The sequence below is a fragment of the Diadema antillarum genome, unplaced genomic scaffold (assembly GCF_040938485.1).
Source record: "Diadema antillarum isolate AM-2024a unplaced genomic scaffold, OU_Dant_1.0 scf00000028, whole genome shotgun sequence".
Classification (NCBI taxonomy): Eukaryota; Metazoa; Echinodermata; class Echinoidea; order Diadematoida; family Diadematidae; genus Diadema; species Diadema antillarum.
In genome coordinates, this window is record NW_027270917.1 from 600319 (window position 1) to 621058 (window position 20740).

At 39.1% G+C, this 20740-nt stretch overlaps 1 protein-coding gene across 3 annotated transcripts in view; it reads left to right on the forward strand.

Annotated features, from left to right (window-relative positions):
• Window positions 1-20740, forward strand: part of LOC139736466 (TOX high mobility group box family member 4-like) — a 165357-nt gene that overhangs the window by 132259 nt on the left and 12358 nt on the right. For all 3 annotated transcript variants that reach the window (XM_071647228.1, XM_071647234.1, XM_071647220.1), the window contains 4 exons: window positions 9682-9795; window positions 12745-13677; window positions 14134-14367; window positions 14998-15078. In XM_071647228.1, the coding sequence (XP_071503329.1) occupies window positions 9787-9795; window positions 12745-13677; window positions 14134-14367; window positions 14998-15078 (1257 nt within the window). In that variant the 5' untranslated portion in view covers window positions 9682-9786. The remainder of the gene's footprint in view (window positions 1-9681; window positions 9796-12744; window positions 13678-14133; window positions 14368-14997; window positions 15079-20740) is intronic.

Sequence of the window (20740 nt, forward strand, 5' to 3'; positions counted from 1 at the left end):
CGCTATGGGTCTGCCAGCAGATTTCATCAATGACTGACACTTTACTGACAAAGGGCACAATTTGAGAAATGGAGAAAAAGCGATAATGATTCTATGTCTATATTTTCCCACTCTTACAGCTGTCAATCAACATACTCTCAACCACATGCCATACAAAGCTCTCATTTTGGAAGAGAATCTGATACCGGCTGCTTGATGTTTAATTGTCCCTTCTCCGTCCATGTGTGTTGTAGCAATAACCAGGGACAATATTCTTTGCAAGTGAATGTATGTGTGCAAACAGTAGTGATCTGAAGTACTGGTGTTTGTTATATGTGTTGCTTTTATCTGAAATATAATACTTGATGATTAACATGCAGCATGATATCTCAACTCTGCATACTCGTTCAAGTGTTTTTCTTCTTTAGGCAAAGCTTGTTGTAAGGTATGTAGTTTGTATACATTTGTTGATTTTATAGAAAGGAATAATCTTATAGTACAGGGATCCAGTCTAAGATATCTCTGTTTATAAATAGAACTCATTCACTTAGCTTTTTTTTTATAAATTAGATGTATTATGTATTTTCCAATTATCGAAGCAATTTAGTGAGAGCTGTGATCTGTTAATCATTCTGCTTATCTGATTAAAGTAAATGCTTTTTGTTTATTGTTGGTGAATGAGAATGAGACCCCAGACAAACCCTTCTTGACCTATCTACAGAAATCAATCAATGTCTTTATGTCTTATTTGGTTGAATTATGACAGTATCCATTGGGACACAGGAGGGCAGCATACAACTTTCCCCCTTTTGTGTAAGGATTTCTAGCCACATGATAAGGTCACATATGACATCAATTCTCTTTATTGCTTGTCTGGTACATTAGGTCAATATTGTCCTAGCCTTTGAAGTATACCAAAGTCCATGATGTCAACCTGTTTGAACATGTTTTTGAAGTGATTTGAATGAAATCCTTGAAACCACAGGGAGAAGAGTTATAAAATATCAAAGGATAGTCTCACGTATGATTAAATGCTTTGAAATGTTGAGTCCCTCTTGTAACACTCCCTCTATGGTGTATTAAGGAGTGATTGAGGGGGAGTTGTGTAGACCAGAGGGGTAAAGAGAGACTGTGTTAATCCCATGGGTGCACAGATGGTGTATTCCAGTGGGCCTTGACAAAACTCCAAGCCTGTGTCAACCATGGTGCCCATTGAGGCTTATTGTATCGTATGCTTTGGTTTTCTTTTGATGAAGCTGGATAGAAGAGGAATCTCTGTTTTCTAACAAAAAGTCATTTACTATACTTACCAGCCCCACATAACATTGTCAACATTTGGTTCATAATGACAAGTTCATTGAATAATCAGCATTAATTGAATTCAACCACGTATGCTTCATGATAACATGATATCTTTGAAGTAAGCAACCTTTTAGAATTGAAAATATTTATGCAAAACAGAATGCGAGAATAAAAAACACATATTCATGAAATTTGCCAGCAATTTAATGTGAAAATATTTCTAGGCAGTTTTCAAAGCATGCTGGCACACAGGTTTTGGTCTTGTGGTGAAATAGAAGAAAACTGACTGAGATGTACATTTGGTTGGGTTGTTGCGTTTTGTTACTTTTTTGGGCAATATTCTAGAGGGCTGTGCTTTAAACTGTCACTTTGAGTGTTTCCATGCTAGTATTTAATGTTATCATCCTTGCCAGCTAGTACAAGGTGCTTCATGAAATAAACTGTGTTTTGGTGGTGTTTTTTTGCAATATAATGTTCTCAGTCTGTAATGTGGTTGAGTACAGTATAGTGGTGTTTATTTTTCCCATAACAGAGAAAAATTCCTTCCAAACAGTACAATCCATTTCAACCAATGCTTACTTTCCTATAGCCTACTAAATATATCACCATGTCTTTGCACCTTTGCTGACAAGCCCTGTACCTTTGGAGCCCATCATGACATCTGTGTGTTACTTGTCTTGTAGAGAGTGTACACCAATTAGAGCTGTTACTCAGCCACCCGACCCCTACTCACAGCGGCTTGGCTCACATGCCCTGAAGAGATTTGTTACCGAGCCCGCGCTCCATTACGCTGCTGAAATGCAATTAGCTTTTGCTCAGCGCACATATTTAATGTATAATAAATCTGAAATTGTACAAAATCAATTCATTGACTCATTACTACATTTTGCTCCAACTGCATGCAATGTGAGGCCATGCGTGAAATGCGCCATTAAAATTGAAAATCCAATTACATGGTGAAAGTGGCTCACAACCCGAGGCATACATTTTGTAGCTTAATGCCGATTTCTGCATCAGTCCTAATTGATGGACTTTTTAAGACAGATTTCTACTTATTCCACCTCCCATTTTTCCTTAGTTATCACCGCCTTATCTCTAAGAGACACATCTTTTTTTTTCTGACTGTGTGTGTCATTCATTTCTGACATCAGTAAATTCAAATATGACCTGATTTTGGCTTCGATAGCAGGGGAATGAATTTGATTAAAAGGATTGATATATTTCGGTTGCAAAACCATGCTGCATTAGTCCAATCTTTGAGTCATTATAATGCCGACATTAAATTTATTTGAAGAAGTTCAAATGAGTTTGTGTGTGTGTGCGTGTGTGTCTGTGTTTCTGTGTGTACATTTATATATGTAGGGGGTGGGAAACAGCCCTACTCATGTACATTAATTTGTGTTGATTAAACTCTAGATTATGTCACTATCCTATGAAGTGCCTCCTAGATCTACATATATAATTCAGAACTATGATCTGAGGCCTTTATCAAATTATTCAGTTCTTCTAAAGTTAAATTGTTAAGGTGGTTGATCAGTATCTAAATTAACAAATATGCACACACGCACACACACACACACACACACACACACATACACACATACACACCCACACGCAAATACATACAGAAAATGTTTGTACATGTATCTATATATCATTTCCCAATCATATCCTAGTTGAGTCTGAAAGAGGGCATTTATGTCACAACATGCATCATTATACCGCACCATTATCATTACATCTTTGTTTGAATTCAAATAGAAAATTGAGATCCCACAATAAATAAGCAAAATAAATATTTGTAAAATACTGATAACTTTCCTTTTCTGTAGTGAGGGTCCTGTGAAAAACAATTTTGCAAGTAATTAAAACATCCCTGCTAGTAACACCACATGAGGTGAAAGCTTTCCTTCAGCAGGTTATAAGAAGGGCAGCCTGGTGTAAGTAATTAGCAAGGTTACCATGGCGATGGGATCCTTAATGACCTGCACAATCTCATCCCAAGTGACAGCTGTAAATTAGACGCACATTTCCCTGGGGACCATTGGAGGGAGTTTGGTGTGGATGATTAGACTCAAAGTCATTTCATTTGGTGGATAATTAATCCCTGAATGAATTTCCATTATTTTCTTCGTGTTCCTTGTCTCTGGGGTTTTCTTTGCCCTCTTCCTTTCTCTCTCTCATTCATTCCTCATCCCTTGTGTATTGATTATCTTGATAAGGGAAAACCATTATGTGCATTAAACCAGTCCTTTTCTTCAGTCTCTCTGATTCTTTCTGTAGCCCCCATCTATGATATAATCATTACACATAGCTCTTGTGTAAGGTACTCATCAAAACACACATTTCAAATCTCTTCTGTATACTCACAGCATGTAGAGATAATTTGCCTGGTTTGTTTATTCTTCTTTTTTTTGACCTACTGCCAACATTCTTGATTTTCAATATTTTTATGAGTATACTCAACCTATAAAAATCTGTATTTTTTAAAGAGAAACAATAAGATCATATTTTTTCTGGGTTTTTTTTTCTTTCATAAATTGCATAATGTGAAAAGACTGATGTCATATTGTACCTTTGTATCTCACCATTTCTTGCCAAGCTAGAGAGCTTGAATCCATATTTTGCTTCAGTGAGGTAAAATTTCCGTGAAGAACTAAGAACTGTTATGACAGCTGTCCTAATCTGTTTAGGTTATCGATTGCAGTTTTATTATTTGTGTGCGTGCCAAACCAAGTTCTCCACTGATAAGACTGTTTGTGAATGCGCTTAGCATCTTCTCGCTGAGTCAGCTGTAGTTGTGTCAGACTATATGTCACATTTAAAAAAAAAGAAATGTTGGAAAAATTTCTGTAGCATAGCAAACATGTTTTTACTCAACTTCTTTTCTTTTTCTTTTGTCATATGTGTTGTGACTATGACATTGTGACAACTCTAGCTGTGTATAATCTCTATAAAGTATGAGTATGTATGGGAGCTGCTTAATTCATGGTAGTAGTGTTCTTATATAGTGTTAAATGCCTTCAAATGAGTTCCATGCCAGGAATACACACCAGCTGACCACACTAGATGACCATTAGTGCCATCACTCCCTTGACTTTCTCAATTTTTATTAAGACGCACTAGACTACAGATCATACAAAGTACATTGGCCTGCAGTGATGGTCACATAAGATGTTCCAAGTTGTAACACTTGAAGTCCAGTGCATCAGGTCGGTAGTTTGATGTAAAATATCCACCCGATGGGTGTACTAATAGGTGTTTAAAAACCTACATAATGATCTAACTTTTAGACCTCTTTGTTTAGCCTGATGCTGGTGAATGTGTAATGGGTCGTAAGGATCATGCAATTCAATTTAGCAGCATGACGTGAGACTTGTGGTCATTTTACTCGCTAGCGAGAACGAGATTCAAATGACCGGTCATCTTCTTGTCCTTCCTCCAGTCAACTCAATCTCTCTGTCTATTTCTTTCTCTCTGCCTTTCTCTCTCTATCTCTATCTCAATCCTTTCTTTTATTCCTTGTACTTTTCTCTTATACCAGAATGACATGGACTAATTCTTTCCCTGCTCTAATTATTTGCCATCGAGGGTAGATAGGCAGAACAATAGACAGTGATTAGCTTCCAGTAATTGCTACTGGTGTTAGGTTTCACCCTTAGGAAACCACCAAGGGACTATAGATTGCCTTCATGTCCGATAAATTGTCATATCATGTGTGTCCAGACAACGTATCTATATAAAGATCCAAGTACATGTTCAGATGTTCCATATTTACAGCTGTTTTATATAATCTAGCCTTAGCCTGGAGCATTCTCTTTCTCTCTTGCTCAAATACATATTTTTTGCTACTTTCCAAATAAGTGAATGTATTCAGCATAAGTTTCACACCATGAGTCTCATGTCAAGGGGCTAAACACATGAATCCAAACGATACACTATTATCATTCAAATTTCTCAAGGGCCTATGTATGATACTGATAATGAATCAATGAAGCCCGCTGCCTGGAATATTTTTCCAAGCTGTAAGGCCCTAAAAACGTATTCTTTTTGAAAGTGGTAAAAGATTCTGTAAGAGGTTTTGTTTATGCCAGAGAGACAGAAAATATTATGCCAAGGTCACATAGTACTCAATGCTAAGTGATTAAGTTGTCCCTTTGTAATGTATTACAAGATTCATGGCTTTTTTATGATATTTACATAGAATTATCAGAAATATGAAAAGGTGATTATCATCCCCTTAGTTTAAATGAGAATTCTTATATTATATTAGAACAAAAATGTTTGTAATAAAAAGCCATTCATATTTCTTGTTCCTTTTTTTTTTGTAACCTGTCAGGAGGGTTTCCATTGAGATTCAGTGGGATGATTAATCTTCATTTACCAATCTGTTTATTCCAAAAGACATTCATTGAGACCATGTTACTGTCTTTGGAACACTGCCATCCTCCCCGTATAACCCAAACACCTCTGATGAATGATCCAGTTTGCAAAATTTGACAGATTTCCCCCAAACTGATGGCCGTAACTCATCCTTATCTCTACCTAATGTGTCTCCGTTTGATGATTTATGTAATATAAAGCCCACATATATTTCTTATATACATGTTTCTAACAAAATATGTCAACATTTTTTTTACCTGAAATTGTACAAGTGAAGCCACAAATAATACCAGTTAAAAAGTGATATATTGAATTTCAAATATACTACAAACATAAAAGTTTACATGCTACGTTGTAGCTCCTTGATTTCAGGCTAGAATGTACATATAATGTTATTTGTTAGTCAACCAACACCAACAGCATATTGGTGTTTTGCATGGAATTTTATCAAAAAGATAGAAAAATCATATATGTAGAAGAAATGGACGAGAGAAAGATACAGGATGTACAGAGTATACATGCAAATCATTACAGTGACATTGTCATTTATAACAAGAAAATAATTCTTGTCTTTGTTATAGAGTGGAGTAAACATAGATACACAGTATTATCAACATCATTCATTATTTATCAGCATAACCATGGGAGCTTTTATGAAAGTGGCATCAGTATTATTTCTTTCTTTCCTTCTTTTTGCAACAGTATCAAATGCAGAGAAGATGCAATAGATGAGAGAAAACATTGTGTGTCTGTCTTCATCTTTGAAGTTCATTGGATAGGAAATGAGGAGATAATCAAATTTTGAAGGGTAGCTCTGGACTTCGCTCTTCATTTCCTTTAAATGCCATACAGGAAAATTTGTAATGTATGACATGTGTGTCCTCAAATTGCCAGGAGAAGTTAAAGTGAAACCCAAGATGCAGTATGAGTATAGGAGATGAGGGGAAAAAAAATAGCTGGGGATATATTGCCAAGAAAGAGAAGTGACAAGGGTGTGTGAGGTCTGATAGTAGAGTATACTCCTGCTAGAAAGGGAAAGGGTATTTTAAGGATAGAGCAAAGGGCCACAGTTATAAGTCTCAAAGAGGGATTGTACGGCCATATTAACGAGGTCCAGTGATGAATGATGTGACCTCCAAAGTTGTGAGTTTTTGTGTCCATAGCAACGGGCATGATGATGGATGATGCCCTGTCAGGCAGTGGGTGGACATGTAGAATGGACTGATATTGGGACCAGGGTAACAGGTCTTAGGACTAGATGAATGGCTTAAGTCATAGCTGTTATTAGGGCCTGAAAAGGGCATATCTTAGTTTGGAACTAGACAAGGGTAATAGTTGTAGGTCTTAGGCCAGCTATAGGGACATTTTGAAAGGACTAGAAGGGGATGATCCTCCTATGAAAGGGGTATGTCAAGATGGAGTAATAAGCCATAGCAATGGGTAAGGTGATTGGTAGATGCATCCAGCTAGGGAAAGGTGGGTGTGTCAGGATGTAAATTGGGAGAGGAGAGTTAGATGTAGGTGAATGCTTTCATTTGACAGAGATGATGGAGTGCTGGTGTGGGGGTGGGGCACACTGCTTTCACTCCCCTCCATGAATGGGGTGGATGATAGAGATGTGGAGCATGAGTCACTGGTGTCACTGATGATGTCTATGTTAATGTCTGTACTCAGGCTATCCAATTGGTATCTTCACCTCAATACCAACTGTCTCCAAAAACACAAATCATGTCTTATGGAGCTATACTGGTAATTATTCTGAGTGTGATCATCATGTAATGCACCTGGGCTTGTTTGCTTTTCAGTCTTGGTATAATATTATCTGTTGTTCTATTGTCTCGTTCAATGTATTTAATATATTACTTTAGAAAAATCAATATCAATTAAGCTCATATTCCATCATTAATGAGCTGACCTTTTCCAACACCACAACATTTACCTTCTGAATCTCAACTCATTTATGCACTTCACCCCAGCTACAAAATTCTGCAAAAACTGAAAGTCAGAAGATAATCCAGTCCACAAACCACCACAAAATGCAAATATGATACTTGTCCTTCTTCGTGATCTTCATATTTCCTGCATCCTCTTGCAGCAGTTGAATAAACATGACTAAGATAAAAAAGAAATGAGGACCTTGGGAATTTCCTGGATTTTCTTCTCCTTCTGTTTTTTCTCCCAATATGAGTTTTATCTTGTACTCACCACTCTGTACCTTTTCTTGTCTTGTCAATCAAACAAGCCACATGCAGCTAAATACACCAAAAACAATGTTCAGTCTTGTCATGGTTGACCTTGAGAAAGCAATTACGTGAGGATTGATTTTTTTTTTCCAGCGTAATTTTGTTTACTCAAAAGAAGCAGAGGAGGAAGAGACCTTCCATTTCTCTCGTTACAGCAATTTCTACTTTCAGTGAAGGAGAGAGCGCAAACGTTGGTAATCTCAAGAGCACAGGCAGTTCATTTTGTTTCTGTTTAATCCTTGATTTATTCATCTCATGCATAGTTGCCACATGCTGTTGCTGTTTCCAAGCTTTGGCGCAGTGTTTGTATGCAGGTTAAGCTGATTTCCAGGGAATGTCCTAGCTTTTTTATTTTCAAAGAATGAATTGGGAGAATTGGTGGAAGACGGTTATGGAGGTAAAATAGATAAAAAAAAGATGAAGTAGTATAAAGAGAGAGAGAGAGATAGATTGACAAATTATAATAACGGTGCACTGTAAGAGAGAATACATCAACTTGTCCCTTAGATTCAAGAAAACAGATGAGGTAAATTACATGCTAGGGAGGCATTATTGGTAGATATGCTGTAGAAGTTTATTCTTTATTTCTGGAGTGCAGACTTGTTAGAAGACACTGATCAAGATATGTTAACAGATGGTTAAGGATTGGATGGAGGTATTGTAGTCATGGTGGAGTACATTCATATCTTCAGGAGATAGGCTCATGTAATGTGAGGACATGGTATGTCACTGGATGGAGCTGTGAGACAGACTACTCTTTGGGAAATGGAGAAGTCTGTATGAAACTGGTGTAGTTACTCTCTAGATTCAAGTTCAAGCTATCAACTAATAATTCAGTCCAAGGCAGCACCAACATCCTGTCCAAAAGATAGCAGAAATGAAACATTAGTATTGCCTTCCAAGCTGTAAAGTATATTATAGTTTCTTTCAGGTTCTGTAGATTACTGTGGAAATAAATGGTTTCTCTGTGTAGATAGTTGCAGTTTTACACATTGATGTAAACAGTCAATTTAAATAAAATGTATATTTATCAGATCATCAGCACACACCTGGCTTGAAGAAAGTGGTACAGGAAGAAATGTTTAGCACAAGTTTGATGAGCCTGAGATATGAGAGTACACTCTCCTAGAGCAATGACATCAACCAAGCTCAGTACACTCTATGAGCTGGTTTCATTTGTCTCCCTATATTAACCCCTGCAAGGGTCAGCGCACAGATTCCTTCCACCAGAGGAGAAACGAACAGAGGAAAAGGGAGTAGGGAGGGGAAACTTGGCCAAGATATGGCTGAGCTATTTTTTCAACTGTATCAGGGAGCATCGATTGATGCCTGGTGTGTATTTTTGTAGCATTTGGGAAGGCAGTAGTAGGGTAAGGATGCCCCCCTTCTTATTGATTTCTGTTTATTTTGGCAGAGCCCAGGTGAAAGGGTTGGAGGTGAATGACGGCTGATATGGAATACATTCATTTCCCTCCATCGTGTGCAGTACTGTGTGCACAGGACTGTGTGTGTATGTGTTCCTATGTGATATATATGGAAAGAAAAATAGGAAATACTCTGTGTGCTGGACCCAGTTAATGACAACAATGAGGGCCATAGTCATTGATTGGTCCCCAGGATAGTTCCAGTTTAGAAAACCATAAGAATACAGAAAGACAAAATTGTAGAGCTATTTTGATCTTTTGTAAAAATGCTTTTTGTAACAATTTTGAAGCATGACAAAAGCCAGATATTTATGATTTTGTTTTCTTCTACTTGTTCTTCTCAAATGCAGTCACACGAGATAACATCTGGCTTTGCTAACAGCTACGATTATTGCAGCCCTCGAGAAGTGACACACATTACGCGGAGCGGGAGACCAGCTTACAACTCCAGAAATATGTCAGAGGTAAACTCATCACTAAATCTTATTAAAGACAACATTATACCCAAGTGTTTGTGAAATTCTTTACCTTTGAAAATATTTTCAATCCCATTTTATCTAAAATCTTGTGTCATTTGAGATATATACAGTTTGGAGCAATTTTTGAAGGTTGAAAGGTCCATCAGCGATGTTTTGAAATGAGGCACAATAACAGTAGCAATGGAAAAAGGTTGACAGACACCGCTGCCTTCTGGCTTTATATGTAAGGAAGAAAAAGTACCACAGCGAGAATAATTTTGTCTCAATCAAATCCGCGAGGGTTTGAGGCAGACAAGAAAACCGTGAGAATGAACTCATCTCCTCTCACAGGTCTCCCTGCTAGCAAGAAACACCAAGGACAATATCTTGCTCTCATCTTCCCTTACTTAAACAAGGCAGTGCTTGAGGTGCGCCTCAAAATTGAACAACATCCTACCGCAAGTGACAAGTTCCATGGAAGTATCATGTGAAATCACAGATGGAAGTATTCGTATGGATGTGAATCATATTATTTTATGCAAAGCTGCAACAAACCCAAGGAAAGGTGGTTAAAGTTGAAATTCTAATTAAAAGAAAGATAAACAAAGATTTTCAGTTTAGGAAAAAAAAATGTCTTGTTTGATATTTGTCATGATTGTGACCTAGATTTGGACTTCAGGTTTGATCTACCTCGAAAGTTTTTACAATTCTCACTTCCTGTATTTAAGAATAGAGCAAAATCATATGTTTCACAAAATGTCTTTATATACATGTACTCTTCCAGTCTGTGGAAAATTTTACTATACAATAAATCAGGAGGATACTTTGTAATTTTCTTGTAATTTTCTTAATTAAATCTCAAATCCTGTACAGTTTTTAGAATGTTATGAAAGGCAGAAAAAGGATGAAAATCAAATGAATTGAAATAAAGGATTTATCATTTCAGAGATACTATTCAGTAGTAATTCTTTGAAATCTCTTATATAACAGAAATATTATTCTCATGCTAGTTTTGTACAATAGATGTTATAGAAAATAGGAGTTTATCATTTCTTGCCTTTCATGACCTGGTCACCTTGCATGCCATTATTGTTTTTTGTCACTTTGACTTGACGGAAAAACTCTCCTTTCATGTTTTTACTTATTTTTTTATCTGTGCATGTTAGTAATGAAATGTAAGCTGTTTAGACATTACTGTGCCAATTAGAATGTCAAATATTTCCTCCTTTTTTTTCTTTGATAGAATGTTACATTTTCATGCAAAAAGATTGAACATAACTCAGCGTAATTGTGTGTGTGCTGCCATGAGATAAATATCATATTGCACTGAATATCAAACATGACCTGTTTAAGTGTTACCTGAAAACATGGTTTTTATTGTGCATGCAGTATGACATGCATGTCTCCTCAATAGATGCTACTCTCCATTCAAGACTGGTTCCATCTCTCAGCCTCACTAATCCCCACGTCGCTGCCTTATTGCTGCTTCTGACCTTTCCCTTTGTTAGCAATGGCGACCATTATGATAACAACTCTGTCTTTCCCAGCTAACAATTCATACAGTCATCGCAGTGGACTTAGATTTAAGTGCCATAGGGCTTAGGCAATGTCAGGGGATATATCATACTCCATTCATAAACTGGGCTTCCTATCCCCCCACCACACACACAGACACACACACATACACTATGCAAATGGTAATTCTATCCAGGCTTTGCTGTTTAGGGCTTTATGTCACGGTGATGTGAGAAAATTTAAGAGCTCTTCTCTGACTTTAGAATAGAAGAAGCCATGGCAAGCAAGACCAAAGAAGGACATAAAATTTAGGAGTGATGGATGGGTTGGTTTGGACGTCACTTTAGAATATCATCTCAGGAGTTAATTCCTGGAAAATTCTGCCAAACTGGATGATGCTATCAGAAGCTTTGCATACCATTTTGATGGTATCTATGCAAACTTAGCAGTGAAGGCCTTCTTAAGCCCTTTTCAAAGTAAAACTTAACCTATTTGTGATGCTATAAAATTCTATGATGCTGCTTCCCCCCTTCCTTCTTTTTCTCACTCTCCACTTCTCTCCTTTTTCTTTCTCTCTTTTTTTTTCTTCCAAGTCTTTGTTTTCATTCCCGAAAGGGATCATATATAGTTTTGGTTGAGACCTTATTTCTCTTTTCTAACATTTTTTGGTGAGATAATGAAAAACTTCTTATGAAATATGAAAGAGCTTTTAATTCCAAGAGGAATTCATTATTTATATGGTGAAAATTGGCATTGAAGTGGCTGAGATAACCACGACAGAGCAGTTGTATCAAAAGGTGGGCCACAACTTTTGTTACAATAACTTTGTTTTACTTTGTTACGGGATGTCTGAGCTATTCCAAAACCGATTTTCATCAAATAAAAGTAAACCAAATTGAGATAGAAAAAAAAATGTCAACAAAAACTTCAAAAGCAATACATATGTTTAACTGTCTGCTTCCAAATGTCCAATTTAGCCACAGTAAGATTCACTCTGAAAACACTCAAACCCCTAAATCAGCTGAATTTACAAAAAAATGCTTATTACAGACTTACAGGAAAATTAGCCTTTTTGTTGGTCTTGTAGAGCAGGTACGCACTTTGTTTATTTTCTGTCTTTACTAATTCTAAGGCCAAAAATCTAATGCTTTGATACTTGTATGTTTTTCCCCCGCGCATTCACTTTCTCACCTAGTCAGCATTTCTTCTGTGTATTGAAAATGTTGTATGAACTTGTGTAATATATCATCAGTTTGTCAATGGCCAGTTTGAAGGGCTACGCTATATCTTGATATATATATTTTTTATTTCTTTGCTTAAGATGGTTCAGAGTTACTGCATGTTAAGGGATGAATCTCTTGTTTTCTGTAAGTTTCCCCCGTTTATGTGTGTAATTGTGCATGATAAATATACTTTTTTATTTTTACTTTGGTTTTGCAGGCATTTCATGCTCCCAGCTTTGGTGAGGACTTTGAGATCCTGCCTATCACACCGCCCCGTATGCCTGGTGAGGGTGGTACAGCCGGAATGAATGCAGCCTCAGGAGTGGGGTATCCAGAGCATGGAGGTGGAGGGGGTGGTGGGGAGCCCACATTCCATACAGCCGGGAGTCCACAGCAGATGTCATCTCTTACCTCCCCCCTCAACCCCCAGCAGGCGACCACAGTACCCAGCCCTCGCACCTCCACCAACTCTCCAACCATGTCTCAGGCTCAGTCTCCATCTCTCAGCCACACAGTGAGCCCTTCAGGCACCTACACAACATCCCTCTCCAATGTCACCCCCAGCTACTCCAGCCAAACATCTCCAGCATTTACCGAGCCCCTCTCACATATGACGGAAAGTTTACCCATTGCCACCTCGGCCAACGCCCCAGTCAACCCCCAGTTCCCCCCACAGATGTTTGATGTGCCACCTATCACTGAGACAAGCATGGGACACTTCACAGGCAACATGGACCCTACTGCCATGGGCACCGCCCTGGGGAGTGCAATGTCGGGGGCTTCGGCCCACATGAACCCCTCCTACATCATGTCACAGCAACAAAGCCAGCCCCAGCATCATCCCCACCCACAGCCAGTCCACCACCACCCCCAGCAGCCACCACATCACCCTCAGGACAGTAACTTCTTCCACCACCATCCACACACAGAAATGGGGCCACCTCAACCCCCTGGTCCACAACACCTGTCCACTATCAACCACTCACAGCTAGGACTGGGCATGCATCATGGAGGCCTGCCTCCAATGTCTCAGCAGCATCATGCATCTCTGATGGCAGGCCAGTCTGGCTCACCTCCTCTCATGGTGGCTACAAGACCTGGTCACCTAGAGAGCAGTGAAGACAGTGATGACAATACACCTTTGGCACAAGTAAGCAACATACACTCAGAGCAGAAGCTTATCACAGTCTGAATACATAGCAATACAGTTTTCTGAAGGATATCTCCACTTTTATCATCTTCCAAAAGTTTAACATAAGTAATAGACAGGTGAAATTCTACCATTACTGTTGGCTTCTCGTGGGGAAGTATAACAAGAACAAAATTAATTACCCCGTGAACTAAGATTTTATTTAGTTCATGGCTATGAATTATTCAACATTTTTTTTTTTTTAAGAATGACCCCTGCATCACCCCCTTGCTACATACGTATCTATTGCATTTGATATTTGTATTATTCTGTCAAAATGCCAGTTATGCCCCCCTTCTTGTATTTCCTATGACAACTGCGGTTTGTGAAATGATGATACATGCGGTCATTTAAGTCCTGATAGTAAAGTACATGTCATGTACAATCAGTTTCTTCCTGCTCTTTTGTACACACCAGTTTGCAGCACAAGCAAAACGACCAGAGGTGGTTGTCAAGGAGACGAAAAAGAAGCCACCCAAGAGGAAGCGCAAGAAGGACCCCAATGAACCCCAGAAACCAGTTTCTGCTTACGCCCTCTTCTTCCGAGACACTCAAGCAGCCATCAAGGGTCAGAATCCTAACGCCAGCTTTGGTGAGGTCTCCAAAATAGTCGCATCCATGTGGGACAGTCTTGATGCAGAACAAAAGGGGGTAGGTCACAAAATGAGGATGTTTGCTTTCAAAAATTATCTCCTTTTTCATCCTTTCTACAAATTTCCACAAAGTTTGCCCTGCCAATCATTATCCAGCAATTACAATACTTTTGCAATTATCATCCTGTGATGTTACCAATACCTCTGGCTGGCATTTTCTTAACATACCAATTAATTTCAGGTGAAAGGATTATTCAAAAGATTTATTTCAAATATTTTGTGGATTTTGTGGTAATCTTTATTACCCTAGCCAACCCTCAAACTGTTTCAGCTTTGTGCATAATTTTTTTGATCCTTTTTATTATTATTATGATCACCTGCCATCTAATAAAGCATTTAATATTCATATTTTTTCATGATCATCAACAAAGCTATACAGCATATTATCTAAACGTCACTGTAATCTTTGTATCCACTTTGTAATTGTGGGGATGAAATATCCTAGATTCTTGAATCTTTATTTCAGTTTACTTGAGTTTTTATGTTTTCTACCCATTTAGCGATATGATCTCATGATCGCCATTTGTGTGTGTGTGCAGGTAAATCACTTCAATTCCATTCAATATTGGCTCATACTTTGAGTGCAGATCAGAAGTGAATGTTTTCCTTGATCTTGTCCTTCTATCAGGCATACAAACAGAAGACGGAGACAGCCAAGAAGGAATACCTGAAAAAACTTGCAGCCTACAGAGCCAGCCTAGTGTCAAAGGTAGGTCTGAGAAATAAGACTAGTCATCAGCATTGTGACTTCTGACCTTTCATTCTAGTCTCATGATTGATGTCTACAGTGCTTTCCTTGTCAATTTTAAAAAAATATATATAATAAGGTACCTGCACAACTAAAGTGGTTCTCATCATTAATTGAACTTGTCTATTTCATTTGATGTGGTTAAACAAACGTCCCCTCCCCCCCCCCCCCCCCCCCCCGACACACACACATTTAGCTATATTCCAGCCAGTGTTTTAGTTCTCGATTGTTTTTACCTGGATCCAAATATTGTGTGAGTTGAAAACATCTATCTCCTACAAGGCACATCTTACTCCCGTTTTTTATGAACTGCTCGATATCTTCTATCTCTCTTCCTCACTGTTCCCTCTACCATTCATGTTTCACTTTCAGTACCACCCCCATCCATCACCCTCCTCTTCTCTCTTCCCCCCTCGTTCCCCCCTCCCTCTCGTTCCCCTCCTCTGTCAGCCAGCTTCCACATGTCCTCTGGGTAGTTGTATCAGTCAGAGTAGATGTTCTTCAACCTTTGTGTTGTTTCCCCTTGAGCCTTGCTCCTAGCTGCCATTCTCCACTCTTCCTAAGACAAACCTCCTTTTTTTCTCCACTACACCTCAGCACAGCCTCCTCCTAGATGTAAGCCTTCATCATAGTATCCAAGACCAATTATTCCAACCCACTAAACTCTGTCAATCTCTGTCAGCATACTTGTCTCTCTATCGCATGACTAACTTCTACCTTCCCAGCAAAATTTCCCTCAATGACAATGTTCACTTTTCTTGCTCATTTTGTGTGTGTGTGTGTGTGTGTGTGTGTGTTCATTCTTCCTTCTTGCAGTCTGTAGAGTTCCCGTGATATTTTCATTCTTGTCAATATTGTGTGTGGGTGAGAAACTCTTCCCCACTGAATACATTCAAGTTCTATCAATCCTCTCTCTTCACCCCACATTCTTCATCTCTTCTCAACATCCTTCACTAATATCATTTTTATCAATTTCTACAAACTGTCATAAGGCCACACTTCTATTGATACACACATATTGCCTTCTGTCTTCATTGAAACATATTCTTCATTTAGCAGGGAGTTCTTTATGTTTGATCTCATTAATCTGTATAAATGTACTTTATTCCTCTGTACAATTTATTTTCTCATCATTTAAACTCCTCTATCTTCTCTAGTTGCAGCTTTTGTATTGTTGATGTATTCTTGGCCTGTCCAACATTCCTTTTTTTTTTCTCTCTCTCTCTCTTCAGCCTGATTCTGCTGTAGCCTGTTTCTCCTGTAGCCCCCAGTCCTACCCTCACATTTCAGCCTCAGTCTCTAGACCCAGAACTAATTGTTTTGACAAGCTAACTGATTGGTAGAGTGACGCATTCTCTATCAAATTTTTGTCTGATGATTCACATGTTTATTTGCCCTTTCTTTGTTTACCACGGCAGCCATTTCTCCACATGGTAGAGCCATACCTGTCTACCTCCACTCTCTCCTATCTCACTCGTTTTCTACATTCATCCAGCAGCCATTTTTTGTCGTTTTATTTCTAACATCTTGATGTGTCACCCATGTCTGCCATCATCACTTTGCCTTAGGGGTTATTGTCAGTTTTTCTGGATGACATGAATTATGTTCCAAGTTCCTTTGTCCCTGAAGAATCTTTATAACCAGATGAAGTTGATTTGGTAATCCTACCACCAATTCATTCATACAGTCATCAATACAGAATACTACATTTCCTTCATCCACTGGTCATCTGTTCTGATATTTGCTGGTGCATTTGACTTCTGACCATCCATTACCCTGTCTCTATTTATCCTGTTGCACTCTGTGGGAGGGTTTTCTCTCCTTCCCCAGTCATCCATTCCGCTCCCTCTCTCTCCCTGTGACAAGCACTTTGTCCCAGCCCCAGTCACCTCTAACCATCTGTTACTCCATTATTCATGGATAAATCCATTCATTCATCTCTTGTACAAACACACATGTTCTCTGCTCCATTCTCTCTCTCCTTGGCTCTTTCCTCTACACTCCCACAAGTCTGGGCTTGTATTTCTCCTTTTCCTCTGATACTTCCTTGGATATGAGATATCCTCATTTCATGGTCTGTTCCAAGATGTCTCTGCATGTGAATACATGTTATTCAAGGAATGCCTCTTAAAAAAGAAAAAGGCAGACATGAATATGTAATTGACTGCTTTTGCATTTTAACATGTAGGTACCACAGTCTATACGTGAAAATCTGGTTATGCAGTCATCAGTAATGGTGAAAGTTAAATCATGGTGCATAGTGTATCTATGCTTATAGTATTCATGCTTCTCCTGGTGTAATATTGTTGATATGCATATACCATGTGACCATAGTATGAGTTACTGTATATCCTACTGAGCTTGCCATGCTGACCAATTAGTCAATAGTTACATGATTTCCAACCTGGAGCAATTCTAATTAGCACAATTTACATTGTAATTTTCCTAATGACTCGGTGTCATCATGGGAGACATTCTCTGCATCTTGCTTCCATCTCGTTACTTCATGTAGTCTTGTATCCCCAGGGGGTTTTTCTCAATTACTTCCCGCTCTCAGGTCTTACAATACTGGTCTGACCTTTGAAAAATTGCAGGAGATCTCAATGGGCCAGAAATCAATCAATTAGGCATGAGGAGACAGGATGATTGGTTGTAAATCTTCTGCTCCCTCTGTTTGTCAGAAAATCTCTTCATTTTTATCAAATATGCATTGGTCTACCCATGTAGATAAACTGGCAAATGTTTTAAGCCAGCTCAAACCCTAGACACAAGAAATGAGTGTAATTTGTCACCATTTATAAACTAATAGTCATATAAGAGAGTTCTGCAAACCTCTCTCCCCTCTCATCTTTCCATCCCTCTTCTGTAAGACCTTTTTCCACTTTGGTGACCTTATGCTCATCCATCTGTCTATCTTTCTTCTCCTTGCTGTCCTTCTCTCTCTCCCTCTCTCATAATTGTAGATTTTATTGTCAATGTGAAAATGTTGAAGAGTTCATTTCTGAGAGGAGAGGACCATGTGATTGCAGGAATTCACCCATGAATCTTTGAGCGAGAAGAATAGCTCTTGACTGCCAAATAATGTTACATTTGACATTCAGAAACAGGGAAATGTATTGTCTCTTTCTCTCTCTCTCTCTCTCTCTCTCTCTCTGTCTCTTTCATTTGCCATAATGCTTGGCTGTACCTCAGCCAAACAAATTGTGTAAATACAAAAAGGAGGGGGAAAATGCCTGGCATGTGATGCTGAATTCTTTTATTTTAGACATAAGTTTCCATTAGATACCATTACCACATACTTCTAGGCAATTCAGAGCCAGTTGCTTTTTCTGTATGAGTTTAGCTTTCTTAAGCACACTTTGCTCCTAGGTAAAGACAAACAGACCCTAATTTACTCCTGGATAGCAGGCTACTAGTCCTACTTTACTCCTGTGTAGCAGGCCGCTAATGCCTCTTTACTCCTGGATAGCAGGCTGCTAGTCCCATTTTACTCCTGGATAGTAGGCTACTAGTCCCTCTTTACTCCTGTGTAGCAGGCTACTAACCCTGCTTTACTCCTGTGTAGCAGGTTACTAATCCCACTTTACTCCTGTGTAGCAGGCCACTAATCCCTCTTTACTCCTGGATAGCAGGCTGCTAGTCCCATTTTACTCCTGGATAATAGGCTACTAGTCCCTCTTTACTCCTTTGTAGCAGGCTATTAACCCTGCTTTACTCCTGGTAAGCATGTTGCTAGTCCCTCTTTACTCCTGGGAAGCAGGCTGCTAGTCCTACTTTACTCCTGGGTAGCAGGCTGCTCGTCCCACTTAACTCTTGAGTAGCAGGCTACTAATCCCTCTTTACTCCTGGGTAGCAGACTAATAGTCCCTCTTTACTCCTGGGTAGCAGGCTACTATTCCCTGTTTTCTTGTGGGAAGCAGGCTACAAGGCCTACTTTACTCCTGGATAGCAGGTTACTAATCACACTTTAGTCCTGGCTAGCAGACTATTAGTCCTACTTTACTCCTGGGTAGCAGGCTACTAATCCCACTTCACTCTTTTATCCCTCTTTACCCCTGGGCAGCAGGCTACTATAGTCCTACTTTACTCCTGGGTAGCAGACTACTAGTCCCTCTTTACTCCTGGGTAGCAGGCTGCTAATCCCTCTCTACTTTTGGGTAGCAGGCTGCAAGTCCTACTTTATTCCTGGATAGCAGGCTACTAATCCCACTTTACTCCTGGGTAGCAGGCTACAAGTCCTACTTTACTCCTGGATAGCAGGCTACTAATCACACTTTACTCCTGGGTAGCAGGCTACTAGTCCTACTTTACTCCTAGGTAGTAGGCTACTAATCTTACTTTACCCCTGGGTTGCAGGTTACTAATCCCACTTTACTCGTGGGTAGCTTGCTACTTATCCCTCTTTACCCCTGGGCAGCAGGCTACTATAGTCCTACTTTACTCCTGGGTAGCAGACTACTAGTCCCTCTTTACTCCTGAGTAGCAGGCTGCTAATCCCTCTTAACTTGTGGGTAGCAGGCTACAAGTCCTACTTTACCCCTGGATAGCAGACTACTAATCACACTTTACTACTGGGTAGCAGGCTACTAGTCCTACTTTACTCCTGGGTAGTAGGCTACTAATCTTACTTTACCCCTGGGTTGGAGGTTACTAATCCCACTTTACTCGTGGGTAGCTTGCTACTTATCCCTCTTTACCCCTGGGCAGCAGGCTACTATAGTCCTACTTTACTCCTGGGTAGTAGGCTACTAGTCCTACTTTACTCCTGGGTAGTAGGCTACCAATCTTACACTACCTCTGGGTTGCAGGCTACAGGCTACTATAGTCCTACTTTACTCTTGGGTAGTAGGCTACTAGTCCTGATTTAGTCCTGGATAGCAAGCTACTAATCTCCCTTTACTCCTGGGTGATGAGCAACCAATCCCTCTTTACTCCTGGGTAAATGTAGCGCTTCTACATTTTGATTTTTACTTAAGAATTTATGCTTATAACCATGGTTTGGTGAAGTCACCTTCAAGGAATATGATATTTCTAAAAATTCATATAGTAATGGTAGATATGAGTATGTTTCCCAGAGGCATCATAACCCAGTCCTTTTCCATCCTTTGATGACTGTCAATAAAAGCTATTATAGCTGATTGATATACACATGCTTAACATGTGATATAGAAGTGTGGATTTGAGTTGCAGGCAGTTGTTTCTCAAACTTCGATGCATGTACAGCTGTGTTTAATGTGTTCATCAGCTGTTTAGTGTGTATGCAGGGATGTGTGTTGCTGATTGTGCCGATTTGTTGTGACTTGTTTTGCTACATGTACATTTCTACTTCACTGCACTTCTTGATGGTGAAGTGTAAAAGATATAAGCTACTGTCACATTTTCTTGGCTAAAGGATTTGAGATTCATCTCTATAGGGACAAAGTTCAGCTGAAAAAAAAGACTTAAATTTGACAATCAGGGTTTAATACAAGGTAATAGCGTCTGAGATATTTCAGCTCATAGGATTGACAGAGATAGAAATAGCCAATGCAGGTATAGTTTGCTCTTGATGCCAAAGTCTAGCATACAAATGTATCTTAAGTGAACATACTTTTACATCCTCCATTGACTGATGGAGGTATGG